The sequence below is a fragment of the Spodoptera frugiperda genome, chromosome 23 (assembly GCF_023101765.2).
Source record: "Spodoptera frugiperda isolate SF20-4 chromosome 23, AGI-APGP_CSIRO_Sfru_2.0, whole genome shotgun sequence".
Classification (NCBI taxonomy): domain Eukaryota; kingdom Metazoa; phylum Arthropoda; class Insecta; order Lepidoptera; family Noctuidae; genus Spodoptera; species Spodoptera frugiperda.
The window spans coordinates 5,919,801-5,934,251 of record NC_064234.1 but is presented as its reverse complement, the minus strand read 5'-3'; the positions used below and the strand labels follow the sequence as shown (position 1 = coordinate 5,934,251).

The 14,451-nt window shown below is 38.9% G+C and overlaps 1 protein-coding gene and 1 long non-coding RNA gene across 5 annotated transcripts in view; one reads left to right on the top strand and one right to left on the bottom strand.

The window, feature by feature from the left end:
• LOC126912169 (uncharacterized) overlaps positions 1 to 14,451 on the bottom strand; it is a 242,111-nt gene that overhangs the window by 49,336 nt on the left and 178,324 nt on the right. The gene's annotated exons all lie outside the window — the stretch shown is intronic.
• The window catches only part of LOC118266600 (Ca(2+)/calmodulin-responsive adenylate cyclase), an 80,717-nt gene that overhangs the window by 58,664 nt on the left and 7,602 nt on the right, over positions 1 to 14,451 (top strand). Inside the window, exons 8-16 of one of the 4 annotated variants that reach the window (XM_050703001.1) lie at positions 6,931 to 7,089; positions 7,764 to 7,908; positions 8,150 to 8,323; positions 9,058 to 9,273; positions 10,213 to 10,260; positions 11,243 to 11,428; positions 11,617 to 11,895; positions 12,188 to 12,492; positions 13,487 to 13,646. In XM_050703001.1, coding sequence (XP_050558958.1) covers positions 6,931 to 7,089; positions 7,764 to 7,908; positions 8,150 to 8,323; positions 9,058 to 9,273; positions 10,213 to 10,260; positions 11,243 to 11,428; positions 11,617 to 11,895; positions 12,188 to 12,492; positions 13,487 to 13,646 — 1,672 coding nt within the window. The remainder of the gene's footprint in view (positions 1 to 6,930; positions 7,090 to 7,763; positions 7,909 to 8,149; positions 8,324 to 9,057; positions 9,274 to 10,212; positions 10,261 to 11,242; positions 11,429 to 11,616; positions 11,896 to 12,187; positions 12,493 to 13,486; positions 13,647 to 14,451) is intronic. The other 3 variants (XM_050703003.1, XM_050703002.1, XM_050703004.1) reach the window with 3 other exon arrangements.

Sequence of the window (14,451 nt, the reverse complement as noted above, 5' to 3'; positions counted from 1 at the left end):
TGGCCAGATTCGTGCCATTTGTGGCCACGGTCGTGTGCCAGTTCTGGCCATCAAAAAATACAATAAAAGTAATCAAAATTTAATAATTAAATTGGACATTTTACAAACAATGGTTTTTATTTAGTTTGGAAAATATGAAATATTATTACTTCACTTGAATTTAACTTACAAATAAAGAGATCAAAATTTATATGACGTTGGTAAAAGCTGCAAAGTAAACTGACCTCCCCTTTGTGTGAAGGCAATTTATTGCATCTCTGAAAATGAAAAATATGTATTTGTTGATATGTAAAGCCAAGGAAAAAAAGCCACGATAAAATAAAGGGGAAGAAGTCTGGTGTCTATGTACATTAGTTTTGGCCAGCCATGTGGCCAAAGATGGAGAAATTCATAATTTTGTCTCCATTAGTGGCCACCTTCTAATAACCGCACTTCAGAAACATATGGCGACAAAATAACTTTAGTTTCACTTAGACAATATATTCTTCATGTAGTATTAACATAAACATCCAAACAATAAGCAAAGATTTAAAAAATAAAAACCAAATCCTCACCCGCTCGCCTTAGCCTTTTTGTTAAGATCTTAACAATTTCACCCTCAACTAAAAAGAATGACTTGTTGCATCGAAGTGAAGTTTGACACATCAAAGCTGCCAACGGTATCAGTATCTCCAATATTCAATATTTTAAATACTGTACATCACAGAGTAATTTATTTGTCCATGCCTTAGTTATAAATATTTGAAGGTCCAAATGGCCACAAAGGGGTCGGTGGCCACAACCGGGTCACTTGCCCTAGTTTGCAAGACGTGAAACAAAAACTGTATAACAATGGCTTTATCGGTGGTATTGGGCAAACATTTCGTAACGCCATTAGCGATGGGCGAAGCAATAACAAAGGGAAATTAACATATCATAATTGCGTTAGGCGTCCTCGGATTAACTTCTCATCTGCCTACGCCGGCGCCGCTCGGATTACAATTCAATTTACTTTGTAACTTCAGCGCGCTCCTGGGAGTTCATGTTCACTTCAAAGTTCAAATATCCCGTTGTTATGCAGTTCTAGGTCACAAACATTGTTAGGCACGACGTACAAGAACTAACGTCCTTGTCAACATTTAAAATGCTTGCTCTGTTAAATGTATCTTTGCTGTCTATTGAAACGACAGCTGACGGAACTTTGTTTCGAACAAGCGCGCTGCATTCGCAGTAGCGCTTTAAACAGAACTAGTTTCACACATACCATACAAGTTACACCATTAATCAACTTTATTATCTTGTCCGACTACCTAATATAATAATTATATAATTTTTCAAAGGCGACGCGATGGATATCGTTGGAAATAAATCAATATATTTAATTGAACAAGGAAAACCATTAGTTCCTATTAATTGAATCAATGCTATTGATTATAGAGATATTTATATCTGTGTATTGGAAATATCAGTATCTAATATTTGTAATGAGGGTGGGAATCTCTGATACGGAACAAAACGTTTCGTATATAAATGTGTTTCCCTTCCATGCGAAGCTCATTACTGCTATTGACAGCCAACTGTGGAATGGATTCAGACCATCTTTCTATATACGTTCGGTGACCCACTTCCCAACTAATCCGACTAATAGCTAATTAATTTGTTTCGCCTTGCTGGAATATATTTCATACAAGTGATTGACGAATGGAGATGTGTGGACTTGGCTCACGCTATGCTGCTTTACCGGGTAACTACGTGTTACTATGTGATTGATGATCTTGGGCACATTTGTACAAGATCTGTGAAGAGGACAAATGGAGCTTGCGTTGTGTGTGTAGTGTTAGTTATATTATGTACAAAGATTGGGAAATGATTGAGGATCTCGTTGGTATACATATTGTAGTAAGAGAGTATTAATATCCAGAATAATCCCTGCCTTGAAAAGCACATTAAGCAACCCTTATGGGTAGTTAAATATCGCATCTCCTGAAGTGAATTCACGAAACATAATGGTCGAATTTGGTTAAATGTTTCGTGCCGACCCCCACAACCTAGTTGGGAAATGGCCAGTAGAAAGATTCAAGATTCATAAAGGCTGTTAGTCACTTAGACTTAATTCGGTGCGCCGCCTGTCGTCAACTAATGAAAAAATGTGAGTCTGCCGTCGTCTGCCTGACACTCGCTTTATTATCTTACGTCATACAATTACTCCTTAAAGTAAGAATGTAACAAAATTTTTAATATTAATTTAATGTTGAATTTTTATTAATCATGAATAAGAAGCAAAATCCTTGGCTTCCATCATGTATCCATTAACAGGAATACGTTATTTCGAACAAAATGGACCGTAAAAATGCGGTAAACTATGCTCGATTTGTCACCGATAAAGCCCATTGCTATAAAATCAACTGGCGTTAATAAACCACAAAGGAAATCGTAAAGCCGGCCATAATTAGTTATGGTTCATTAGCTGAAAGAAATCTCAATGGGCACGGCGTCGTTGTATTAAACAATTTTCTTTCATTTGCATAAATACGTGTGAACTGCGTACGTTGAGGATAATGCTATTCCCCATTTTGTGAGTACAACGTCTCGTCGCCAAGGACGGCGCGCGCCATCCTGCTTTTAGAATTACGTTGAAAAGAACAGTCCGACTACTGCCATTACAGTAACTTAATAAGCTCGTTTAATTTAATTCCTAGCTTTGTGAAACATTAAGAATTAATCTCGGAAAATTACCGGAATTTGTTCGCTGCGAACGAGAAATGGTCTCATTACAGGAATCCCGCACAGAGCGCTCGACTCGAGTTTCACAAAGTCGCTTAATAAGGTGTCCATTATGTCTAATAATAAGAGAAAAGTTTTTAGTTTACAGTGTACTTCAATGTTTTGAATGAAATGAAACCTTAAACAAGTTAGTTGTAGTGGATGGTCCATTTAAAGTAGATTATCGCGGTCGTAATGTTCACAATTCACACCCACGTGGCTATTCTTGCAAATGTTTATCTCTGTCATTGTTCATGAAGTATATTGGATAAGCGCCACCTAAAATTGCAGAGATATTAATAAATCAATTGTGTACGTTGAAAACGAGTGTCTACGTCACACTGTTTCAAGCAACAATGTTTAAAGAAAATTAATGGCGCTGTTCAACAACAATTTTAACTTTAATCTTGTCAATTTGTTAAGAAACCTCATTTAAAATAATATATCATTTACTCCGCTTGTTTCTTTACGTCTCGCTTTTATTTTTTTACTTTTGAAAATATTGTTGAGTGTATTCGTTTAACGTGAGAACTGGAAACGTAAATTAAATAAGAGAAACATTCACAAATACCAATGTGAAGTATAAACTTATTTCGGCAATTCGTATCCGACTGTGATGTTTACATCTGCGTTTTTATTTGGAACACGATGTAGTGTATAGAACTATATACTGTTTCTGTAGATCAGTTATCTAGCAAGGCGTATGCGCATCTCTGCCAAGTCTATCGCCATTCGTCTTTTACTTGCGTTGTCTTCTCTTAGTGAAAGAGTTACAACAGTTCCCAAGAGATTTATTCTTTGAGTACATAATTCCACTTTATCAACGATTTTCATCGTTTACTTGATTTATACATATATGCAGATATGCAAATAGAGAAAATTATCGTACCTATAAATTTTCTGACAAGTAATTTTAATCACATCTGGAAAATTAAAGGGTATATGACTTGGTACATTTTCGTCACAGATTTTTAAATAAATAAGCTTACATACAAAAGCGATGTCAATTGTTTTTGTATTTGAATACTTAAAAAGGTGCATGCTATGTTACTGTCCTTGTCATTTTGAGCATGACGTCACTGACGTATCATTTGTTTTTCTTTTTTCGATGGTAGAAAATGTTTGATGACATTTGTGCAGAAGAAGAAATTGCTTTTTCTGTCCATATCGTTTTGGGCGGTGTTGTCACAAAAGTGTCTTGATTTATTTCATAAAGAAGGTTTATTTAGGCTGTGACTTCAATTGTACGTAATATTAGGTTTTTTTGCGTTGCCCGATTTTCTCTCGTCAAATAATTTTACATGCATATTATCCAGAGCCAGTTGTTTTTGTTGTTTTCCAGACAAATCTAGTTCATACCTGTTCAACTTCTATTTGCATTCAAAACAAACCCGAAGCTTATGATTCCTCAAAATAAAGTGAGTGCAAAAAATCGTTACTGTAATTTATGAATTTTCTAAGTGTAAGAGCATTGGTATCTCTCAATTTATAGTTACTGACTAATTCAGTTGGATTTATTTGGCCACATTCGTAAGGATAGTCAATCTGTCTAATAAACTCTGATGGAATGCACATGGAGTCCAGTTCTATTCCGAAATCTGGTCTGGTGTTTTGACTAGAATGTAACATAATCTGGACCACGGAGGAGACCAAGAGAGATCATCGTATAATGTGAAGTGTACGATCATATTTCATGGTAATATTGAGATTAAGCATTAAGGGGTTTTTCAATTTAACAACCTTCTCACCCACAGGAGAAAATCTTAATGTAGCAAAGATTTTTTTAATAAGCTTCTGCCAGCGTCATAGCCCGCGTTGCCGTGTGATAATGTTAAAAATAAAAATCCTATGTGTTATTCCAGACCATAATCTACCCCTGTTCCAAATTTCATCCCGATCCGTTTTGACGTAATAACAAACAAACACTCACAAACTTTTGCACTTATAATATTAGTAAGATTATGTTGTGGATGCTATGTACCTTATTGCCATTGTCATAAGACACAATTTTAACCTCTGAGCTACAATTAAGAAGAACTGCGTAACATATATTGCATCTGAGATCCCTTTCTTCACACCACCAGACCATTGAAAGAGTATTCTATATTAAACTTTTATAAATCTATTTTGGTATGACAGACAAAAACACATAGAATATTAATAAGAACCATGCAATATAGGATAGGCTACCATTTAACCCATTAACCGGACGTAAAACCCTACCAGAGTGAGCCGGCCAGTCGAGAATTCCCTCATGGAAGTACCTCATAACGTTGTCCACTTAGAAATTTAACAATTCATGCAGCCATTAGATTAATAATGCAAAAGAAGTATGTAAAATTAATATTCGAAAAGGCTACCTAACGGGTTTACTGGGGCTTCGGCTCGAAAAGCAGGAGTAGGAACGGGGTGGTTTTTAGTCAGTAAGAGTCTGACACTCGGGTCAAGTCAAAATTATTTATTCCAAATAGACCAGGAAGGCAGTTTTAAACGTCAAAGCAAATATAATAATATTAATAACGTCTGTCTGTCGGTCAATCCTCTAGTGAAGCTATTTGCTCGTTCTAAAGTGTAGATTCCTATGGAGAAGAACGAGCAAGAAACTCCATAGGTTACTCTTTTTCAATCAGATTCACAATACAATTCTGGGTTACACTTCCTTTCATCTCGGCCCAAGGCGCGAGAAGTAATTGGATAATTTCCGCCCTTAAAAAAAACATACCACTAGGGCCTAGTGGGTTTTTTAAATATACGTTAAAGTGCCTAGTGACTAGACACTTTGTCTTTGTATTATGGTCTTTTTTGAAAGAGTAATGAAAAGAGATTCATTAGCTTTCAAGATTCCTTAATTTGACTCATGAAGTTCAAAATTGTTTGTTGATTGAACGAAAGATCTTAAATTAGGTACTAATTAAGTACGCCAACGCAAAATTTGATTTCAAATTGCTTTGTCAACCTCCATGAAGAATACATCGTAATTAATTATATTTCATAACAGTGACTTTAATTGCCTTACACTTAAAACATAAACATAATACTTAACCTCAAAATAATTAGATAGTCATTCATCTAAAAATAATACGTTTTCGCGAGTGACCTACTTTTGGCGAGTTAAGTGGTTAAGCGCCAATCACATATTTAACTGGTGCTTGTTATTCTAGAGTGAGATAGATTGAGATAATATATCAAGTTTTCGGTCATTTGTTTGCCTATGGTCAGACACTGGTCATGTTTACAAGAGTATTTACTAACAAGTTGGCCGAGTGGTTGCAAGTGCAGGGGTCTCGGGTTCGATGCCCGGGTCGGGCGAAGCTTTACTAGGCTATTTTCGGATTTTCGAAAAATACTCTCAGTAATAGCACGGAGTCTGGAATTAATGTGCCCGGTATATGGCAATAGGCTCACCACCTATTTACATGGGACTTACTACATAAATTGTGAAAAGTGGGTGTACATTGTAAAGTGGCATTACGTGTCATAAAATAGGATCAAACTAAGAAATTAATGATTCAAAAATCTTGTAACCACTACCATGTAGTTAGTAGCGACCTCATGAAAGTTACATTTTATTTTTTCAACGAGCTCGATCCTTCGCCCCGGAATTTTTAATCTAGGCGAAACTTCAACTAATTTGTTTTACCCCGAAGACTCTTTCAAACAAGATTTTCTGAGTTAATGTAAGAAAAATAGCGAACAGTTTTTGCAATAACTCGCATGTAAACATTTAATTTGGTAGCCGTGTAGGTAGTATTAATCTTAGACATTTATGTTTCAAACATTTTCTGATTCACCGGCTGTAAAACCTTTAGTGACTACAGTTTTGGAAACTCGCGCATTCTGAGCACATCAATAAAATGATAGACGCAAGAGTGTTTGTGTATCTGTTCACCTGTGATGTATCTTCTGGTATAGGTTGTTAAACTTGTTTTTTATTTTCCTGAAAGATTGGCATGTATTCACAAAAATATGCCAATGCCAAGATTTATTGAAATTATTTGCAAAAGAGAATGTTCTAAAGCATTATTCAGCCATATTAGCTCTTAGCTGTTATAAAGTGGAAAATAACGAGATCGTCAGTTGGATTTGCAACCATTTCTACACGTATGTATATGAAAATATTGTTCCTAGTATTAACTGCTTCAGTATTGAAAGAGTACACATTGTTAATTAACAAACTTTTCTCCTTAGATCGGTGGTGGAAGCAACAGACGTCCAACTGAACATGCGCGTGGGCATCCATACTGGACGAGTGCTGTGCGGTGTGCTGGGCCTGCGCAAGTGGCAGTACGATGTCTGGTCCAATGACGTCACACTCGCCAACAACATGGAGGCTGGAGGCGAACCGGGGTAAGTGACATACTAAATTATTTAATAAAAGGCCGACAACGCATTTATAGCTCCTCTAGTGTTGGGAGTGTCGATGAGCGACACAAATTACCTGCCATCAGGTGATTCAAATCCTCACAAAATGTCAAAAACTGGAAGGTTAACATCATAACGGATGCTTAGGCAAAGATTTTAAACGAAATCTTGCTATATTTCGGAACCTTAAAAAATATTTCTTACAAAACAACACGCACTTCGCACACATACTTTATTTTCATTAGACCATTACGAGCACTTTTTAAACAATACAGTGCCGTACTTTGTCTCTTTGTCGGACATTTAGTGGAGCTGGTTACTCGTTTCATGATTGTAGTTTTTATAGAAAAAAAATAGCAAAATAGTATACGCTACAGCACTTAACATTTTTTAATTTCCATAAAGAACTTAACAGTTATTCCTTTGTTCATTAAGGAAAATTAAAACGAAACTGCTCTATCAGGCTCAATTCAAACGAACGTGATGATTATGCACAACAGGTTGCATTGCTTCCGCATGACTCAACAGGCTTATCAATCATCGTTTGAGTCATATTTTATACCACAACATAATAAACTTTTCAAACTAAAAGTGCTCCGTACATTTTCCCCTTATATTTCCACATGGGGCATATTGTAGGTTATGTCGATTCCTTTCAGACGAGTGCACATAACACAGGCGACGCTCGAGTGCCTCGGCGGGGCTTACGAGGTGGAGCCGGGTCACGGCGGCAGTCGCAACGCGTACCTTCGGGACCACTCCGTGCAGACTTACTTCATCATTCCGCCGCCAAGACGGAGAAAAGTAGGTCCAAAGCATAAAAGTAATCCTCTACAAGCTTCGCGCTAAACCCATGGGGGTTTCTACCATTTATTTGATTAATATTTTACGAGATTAGTTTTACTTTAGCCTTACAATTAGATTTGTTGAGAATTGTAGAGCAGGGATTTAGGGGGTGGCTTTTAATTGTAATGTAATGGATTGTTTTTACATTTAAAGTAATTGCTATCGATACAGGTTTTATTGTTGAGCGTTACATTTGCAGATGTGCCTATCAGCGGGTGTGGGCCTTGGTTCGGCTTCGCGCCGGAAACTTTCCTTCAAGAACGTGTCCAACGTGGTGGTGCAGCTGCTGCACTCCATCAAGTTCAACGTGGACGTGCCGTTCTCGAACATGGCCGCCTCCCCCCAGGAGCTCAAGGCCAATGCGGCTAGGAAGGTACAGCACGTATGTCAGACTCGAGACCGAACAAAACATTTCACGGAACAGTTCCTCTTGAATTAGCGACGGAAGTCGTTAGCGCCCCGTAGATATCGGCAGGTGAATACACAGGAAGACAGTTAGGGCGCCACCGGTTTCGCATTTACGCTCGTCGAGGGGAACTCTTCTAAAACTTTATCCGTTTCTTAAAACGTAAAAATCTTGCTGTTTGCACTTTAACTATTTGGCGAAAGTTTTGCACCTCAATGGACATGACTAAACAATACGAGCTCATTGTCCACGGCTTTGTCTCGCTCTTCAGAATGTTTGTCTCGAGTGATATATTTTCTCGTATTGGTGATCTACTCTCGACTTTCAAAGGTAAGTTCTCTTTTCTTTCATTTGATTTGATACTGTTATATTTTTCTAAAGTTTCTGGATGTAATATTATCTTATTATATTGGTGGATATTACCGCTATAAATAATGGATAAGATATACGTTGTGTTTAAATTTTTTTTACATAAAATTCAATTTTGTATGTCTGTAAAATGAGCATATTTGAGGCATTTCTAAAGAACGAGGGACGACGGCGACCTATAGTGGAAATAAGAGAATGTTGGATTGTAATTGAATCGTTAGTATATGTATGGTGGGTATCGCGGTCGTCCCTCGGGCCGAGCGTTAGTAGGGTGATGTCAGTGGGCTGTAGCTTGGCTGGTAGGTCGGAGTACTAGCGCGCGGTGTCGGCAGGTGCTGGACCTGCGGCGCGCGCTGCACGCGGAGCCGGGCTCCGCGGAGGCGCTGCGGCTGGCCGCGCTGCGCCCCGAAGACGTGAGAGACGCCATGCGCGCCCCCGCGCCCCCCGGCGCCCCCGCCCCCGCCTCCGCCCCGCACCAGCACACGTTCGACGCCGTCATGCAGCACCACGCCCTCCGCACGCACGCCGTCGACGACACCCCCGCACATGTTAATATTATTATGCATACGCAACTACGCACTTTTGTTTGACCTGTGCTATTTGATTACGACTATAATGGGAATTTCTGCATCGATTTTCGCGACAGTTTGAACTAATCTGGCACAGATGACTGCAACTGCGTATACATACGTAGTAGGCGCACGCCCGCCGTCGCACGCGTAGACACTAGTGGCGTGTGGCGGCGCGCGCGCGTTACACTCGCATTACACATGCATCACAGGGACGATATAGTATATGGTTCACTTAGGTTTAGTTTAGGAGTATACCATGAAACCATATCGCTATTTCTCCTGCGGTTCTGAGATTTTCCGCTTCAGTTTATTATACGATACGCGAGGCGCATCCGAGTCGTAATGGCGATGCGTCTCGTACGTATACTGTGTGTCGAATGATAACCTCGCTTAATGGTTTCCTAGTAGTTAGTTTGGTTTGAGTGGTGGTTTTCAAACTAAATCTTTGCTGCTTTTATTACATTTTAAGGTGTGCACTGAAGCTTTTTACAAGTTTTACAGAAATAATTTTGCGAGGACCTTGAAGAATGTTTCAAAATGCTTCATACTATATTTGCGATTTTCATTTTCTGCCGAACTTTATTATTTATTATATTCAACACAAATACACACAAACACAGTAACCAGTACACGATTATTTAGTCCCCAACACGCAAAGTTATCGTCAACTGTAGTCAGTCTACCACGAGTACCCGCGCACAAAGATGTTTCTTCCTCCGTATTGTTTCCCGAATGTCATTTAGTTGCTGGTCTGTTTGAGCCTTCACTCACTGTGCTGTTACGTTGTTTTCAATTTAAATCCGTATAAGATTCTCTCTTGCTATTATTTATCCACAATACACAAGTAGTAAACAATACCGCGGAAGACTGGAATACACCAGCGACTAACATGAGGCGTCTGCTCATTATTTTCAGATATTCCGCCCCTGGACATTAGTTCCACAACAAATACCCGCTGAAACAGTAAGCGCAGACAGAATGTTGTTCATGTGTATTATTGTTTTCCACCATTTCCCGGTTACCGGGCGACACGCGACACGTTATAACTCCCTGTACTTACTGTAGGTACGCTTCACGCAGGCGATGCATGCCTGTAAGCGCACCGCCGCGAACACGTTACCATTCTGTTTCTATTCACTGTGACTCAATACACGGGAAGGGGCCGACTAATTCGACGTGAGCACACAGACCACTCACTTCACCGTTTCTTACTTCGAAATTGTCAACTGTATACTTGAGATTGTTTTATAGAATGATCGATAATAAAGCCGGATGCACCGAACTGTGTTTCACTCGCTACCCCGACTAGTCACCTCGAGCACTAGAGCATGGCATGCGACCCGACGCCTGACGCCCGACTAACTTGCATGACGTCACTGGCCCTTTTGTATTTTACACACGATTTATTTGGTGCTTGATTATTTCTACCGCCTCTACTCTCTCTCTTACCTTGATCTTATCTCTTCTAACTTAACTTTCTCTTATGAAATAATCAAACACGAAATGATATAGTTTTAAGTCTTGATTATAATTATATATAACTATCGATCTGTCTTAACGTAAATTCACATCAATTTCAATGGAGCCTGAGTTCCTCTGTAAAGTTCTACTTCAATATGTTGCCAATCTGAAAGTATCTGTCGTTTTGTATATTATGTTTTGTACTTCATTTCATTACTATTCTAATAACGTGATGCTGCTTTGGATTCCGGATCTTTTGTATTCTAAGGTCAGTTTTAAATTCCAACTTGTGAGCATGGAGTCGGCATGGCCCTCATGTGTACCCTGACCTCGGCCGTACCTTGTCTCGGTGTACCTTCATTACCTTCCGTACCTAATCGATGTGTTCCATTGTGATCGTTGTACAAATCGGTGGTTAGTAGAGTAGGATCTTGTAGTCGATGTGTTTGTCAATGTGGTTGACGTGGCATGTGCGTTTCCACAGAATAAAGTGACGGAGAAGTTTAAGCGTCCGTTGAAAAAGCGCCACTCGTCTGTGTACCATCAGCCCACGAACCGCGTGAACAAGTACTTGGCGCAGGCCATCGACGCGCGCTCCGTGCACCGCGAGAAGGCCACACACGTACACCTGCTCACGCTCTGCTTCAAGGATGCCGACAAGGAAGCTCAGGTGATCTTATTACATTACTATACTGGGTACTAGTGTCACTTCTATCTGAGTCATTAGAAAATGATGTAATTTTCTGAGCACATCTCATTAAATATAACCGTCTATTCTGGAATATCATTATGATTTTTACATTAAGAATCATTATTAAATTATTATAACATTTTTAAATTCGCATTCCACAATTACAGTACCGAGCATCAACAGACGGCGGTTGGGCGGGATCCCTGTCCGCTGCGCTATGTGCCTTAGTAGCGGCTGGAGCCTTGCAAGCATCCATACTACCACAAACCTATATACTCCTCATTCTCTTCGTGACGGCCTTCGCCTGGTCTGCAGCAGTACTGGCCCTGACCCTGGCTGCGAGGCTGAGGCTCATACCCTGCGATGTGTCCCGCCCATTCACTCTGAGAAACGCCATTACGACGTTCACTATTGTGCTTGGTTATGCTGTTGGACAAGTTAATGTGGTAAGTGGAAATTAATATCTATACAGTTTTTCCAGATTTCAAGATGTTCTATGAATATTTTTTCTCCTCTATTGCGGATGATTTTGTAAACACTAATTCTACAACCGGATCAAACCCAGAATAACTGGTAGATTACACAAATAGATGTTTGTTTTTGATTCGCTTTCTCAAAGGCACGTGCTAAATAGCGCACTTCTATTTGGAAGTTTATCAGTTTAAAAAACTATTTATCAAATGAATTAAAGTTCAAAATCATCACATTTTTCAAAATGATCACCTTTCTCATCCACAGGTAACATGCGAACACATAGAACTATGCAGAAATCTAACTGGCAACACGACGAGTATGGCCGAAGTGCTTACAATGCGAGGCGATGTTGCCGCTCAGCTATGGTCGAGTCGGACGGAACATCTTGCTTGCCCAGTACCACTATACATTACATTGGGTTGTTGCCTCAGTATGCTGGTGGTAGCTGTCTTCCTAAGGCTCCCGATCCTGGTGAAAGGGATCCTATTGGCTGTGATGACGGCCGGCTACATGGGTGTTATTCTTGGCTTCCATAAGGCACTGTTCGACTGCTACGATTTGATGATTGAGTGAGTATTATTCACATAATTAATGTGTATAATGTGCTTTAAACTATAGGGTTTTTTATATTTCTGTTAAAAGTATTACTATGCGGTTTTGATTTTGAAGTAAGGAGGTTTTAAAGGACACCTAAATGGAGCACTTGTGTTCATAAGCATTTTAGACAGCCAAACAAAACATGAATACGGACTGCCTAGCGAGTTACCGGGGCTATGGCTCAAATAGCAGGAGTAAGAAAGGGGTGATTTTGAGCCAGTAAGAGACTCACACTCTCTCGCCTCGGCCAAGGCGGGAGAAGTCATTGGATAATTTTCCCCCCTTAAAAAGCATTGTGAAAAACATATCTAATTCCTTTCCTGACCTTTGCAAACATCATAACTTCTAATTAACCTTCCTAATAAGAGAAAATTCCTAATTAGCTTTCCATTACGGTATGACTAATAAACTAATAATAGAAAACCTTCAGGCACAAAGAGGATTGGTGCGGCTAATGTAACGCGATCCGTCTAATCTTGCCGGGATTACATCGGCGCGATAGACTACCTCCGTCGCTGGCTGTAGTTATGTCATAGCATATAAGACTATGTTAACTTCGCAATTATAATACCTATATGGCTATTCATGATGTATGCTTTCCGTTCAGAATTTGTTATTTTGTTATGTTAGTGGTTATTGGGTCAGGTTTATCAGTCTTGCAATATTTGTATGCAAAACTAAATACATAATTATGGGCATTATACATATAAACTTTTGGAATAATATTGGTCTAAAATCTCAAGGAATCCTCAGATTTACTTATTATGTGAGTGAGAAGTGGGCATGGCTTAATTTTTCAATGTTCACTATTTCTGACTTCAAAGAAATCAAGAAGTGATGTAAATTAATTGCCGGCTGCTTGAGATTGAAAGTGTAGAGCTAAATATTTAGTGACAACATTGGAAAGGTTGTTCTATGTCTAGGCTAATCAAGGTAAACTAATATTCCTTTACCTGTACGTTTCAGTTCAGGCCTGGTGGGGTCTGCTTATGTGGCCAGTGCGTGGACGGTGGCGTTGGCTCTGGCGGTGTTACTGCACGCCAGGCAGACTGAGTGGACGGCCAGGTTGGACTTCCTTTGGCAGGCACAGGCTCGGGACGAAAAGAGGGATATGGATGCTTTGCAGGTGAGGTTCATCATTTATAAGTATCATGGCTAGCTCGTATGCGTCATTAGACCAGAATTTTATTTTACCTTTGGAGTTTTTAGAATACATATTTGGCTTCCAAAATATGATACTGGTGCACTATGATTAGACTGTTTTATTATTTTGTTGGTCCTCACACTTAATGCTAGTGTCTTCTTGTTCTTAGTCGTTAACACTCTTGACAGAGTGGTTGTCGTCGTCATGTAGGGGTGGTGGTAAGCTAACAAAAAGTTCGTTTCCACCATTAGCGCACTGCAGCCTTTCGCGTGCAGTGCTACTGCCTATGCTTATTTATATATGACAAACTTAGAAAATAAGTGACATCCAAATACAGATCTTTGCTTGTTAAAACATACTAAGAGCTGAAGATGATCAGTATATTTTGTTTACAATAACATTACATGCGTACTTAAAATAACAATTTTTATTACTAATCATTATATAATCACACAACTAACAAATCTTGTTTCTATTTTCCTTTTTTAACTTAAACAATTTATTGATTTCAGGCATCGAACAGGAGAAATTATTATTTTTTTCATACCTTTTTACTATTTATTTACTTTTTTTCGATGAATTAAAACAATAACATGAACCGAAGTCGTGTAACGATCGACATAGAATTATCTATACTCCGTTAGAGCATTTTCTTTGTACTAAATGTTTTATTATATTGATATTATTTTTTTCATACCTTTTTACTATTTATTTACTTTTTTCGATGAATTAAAACAATAACATGAACCGAAGTCGTGTAACGATCGACATAGAATTATCTATACTC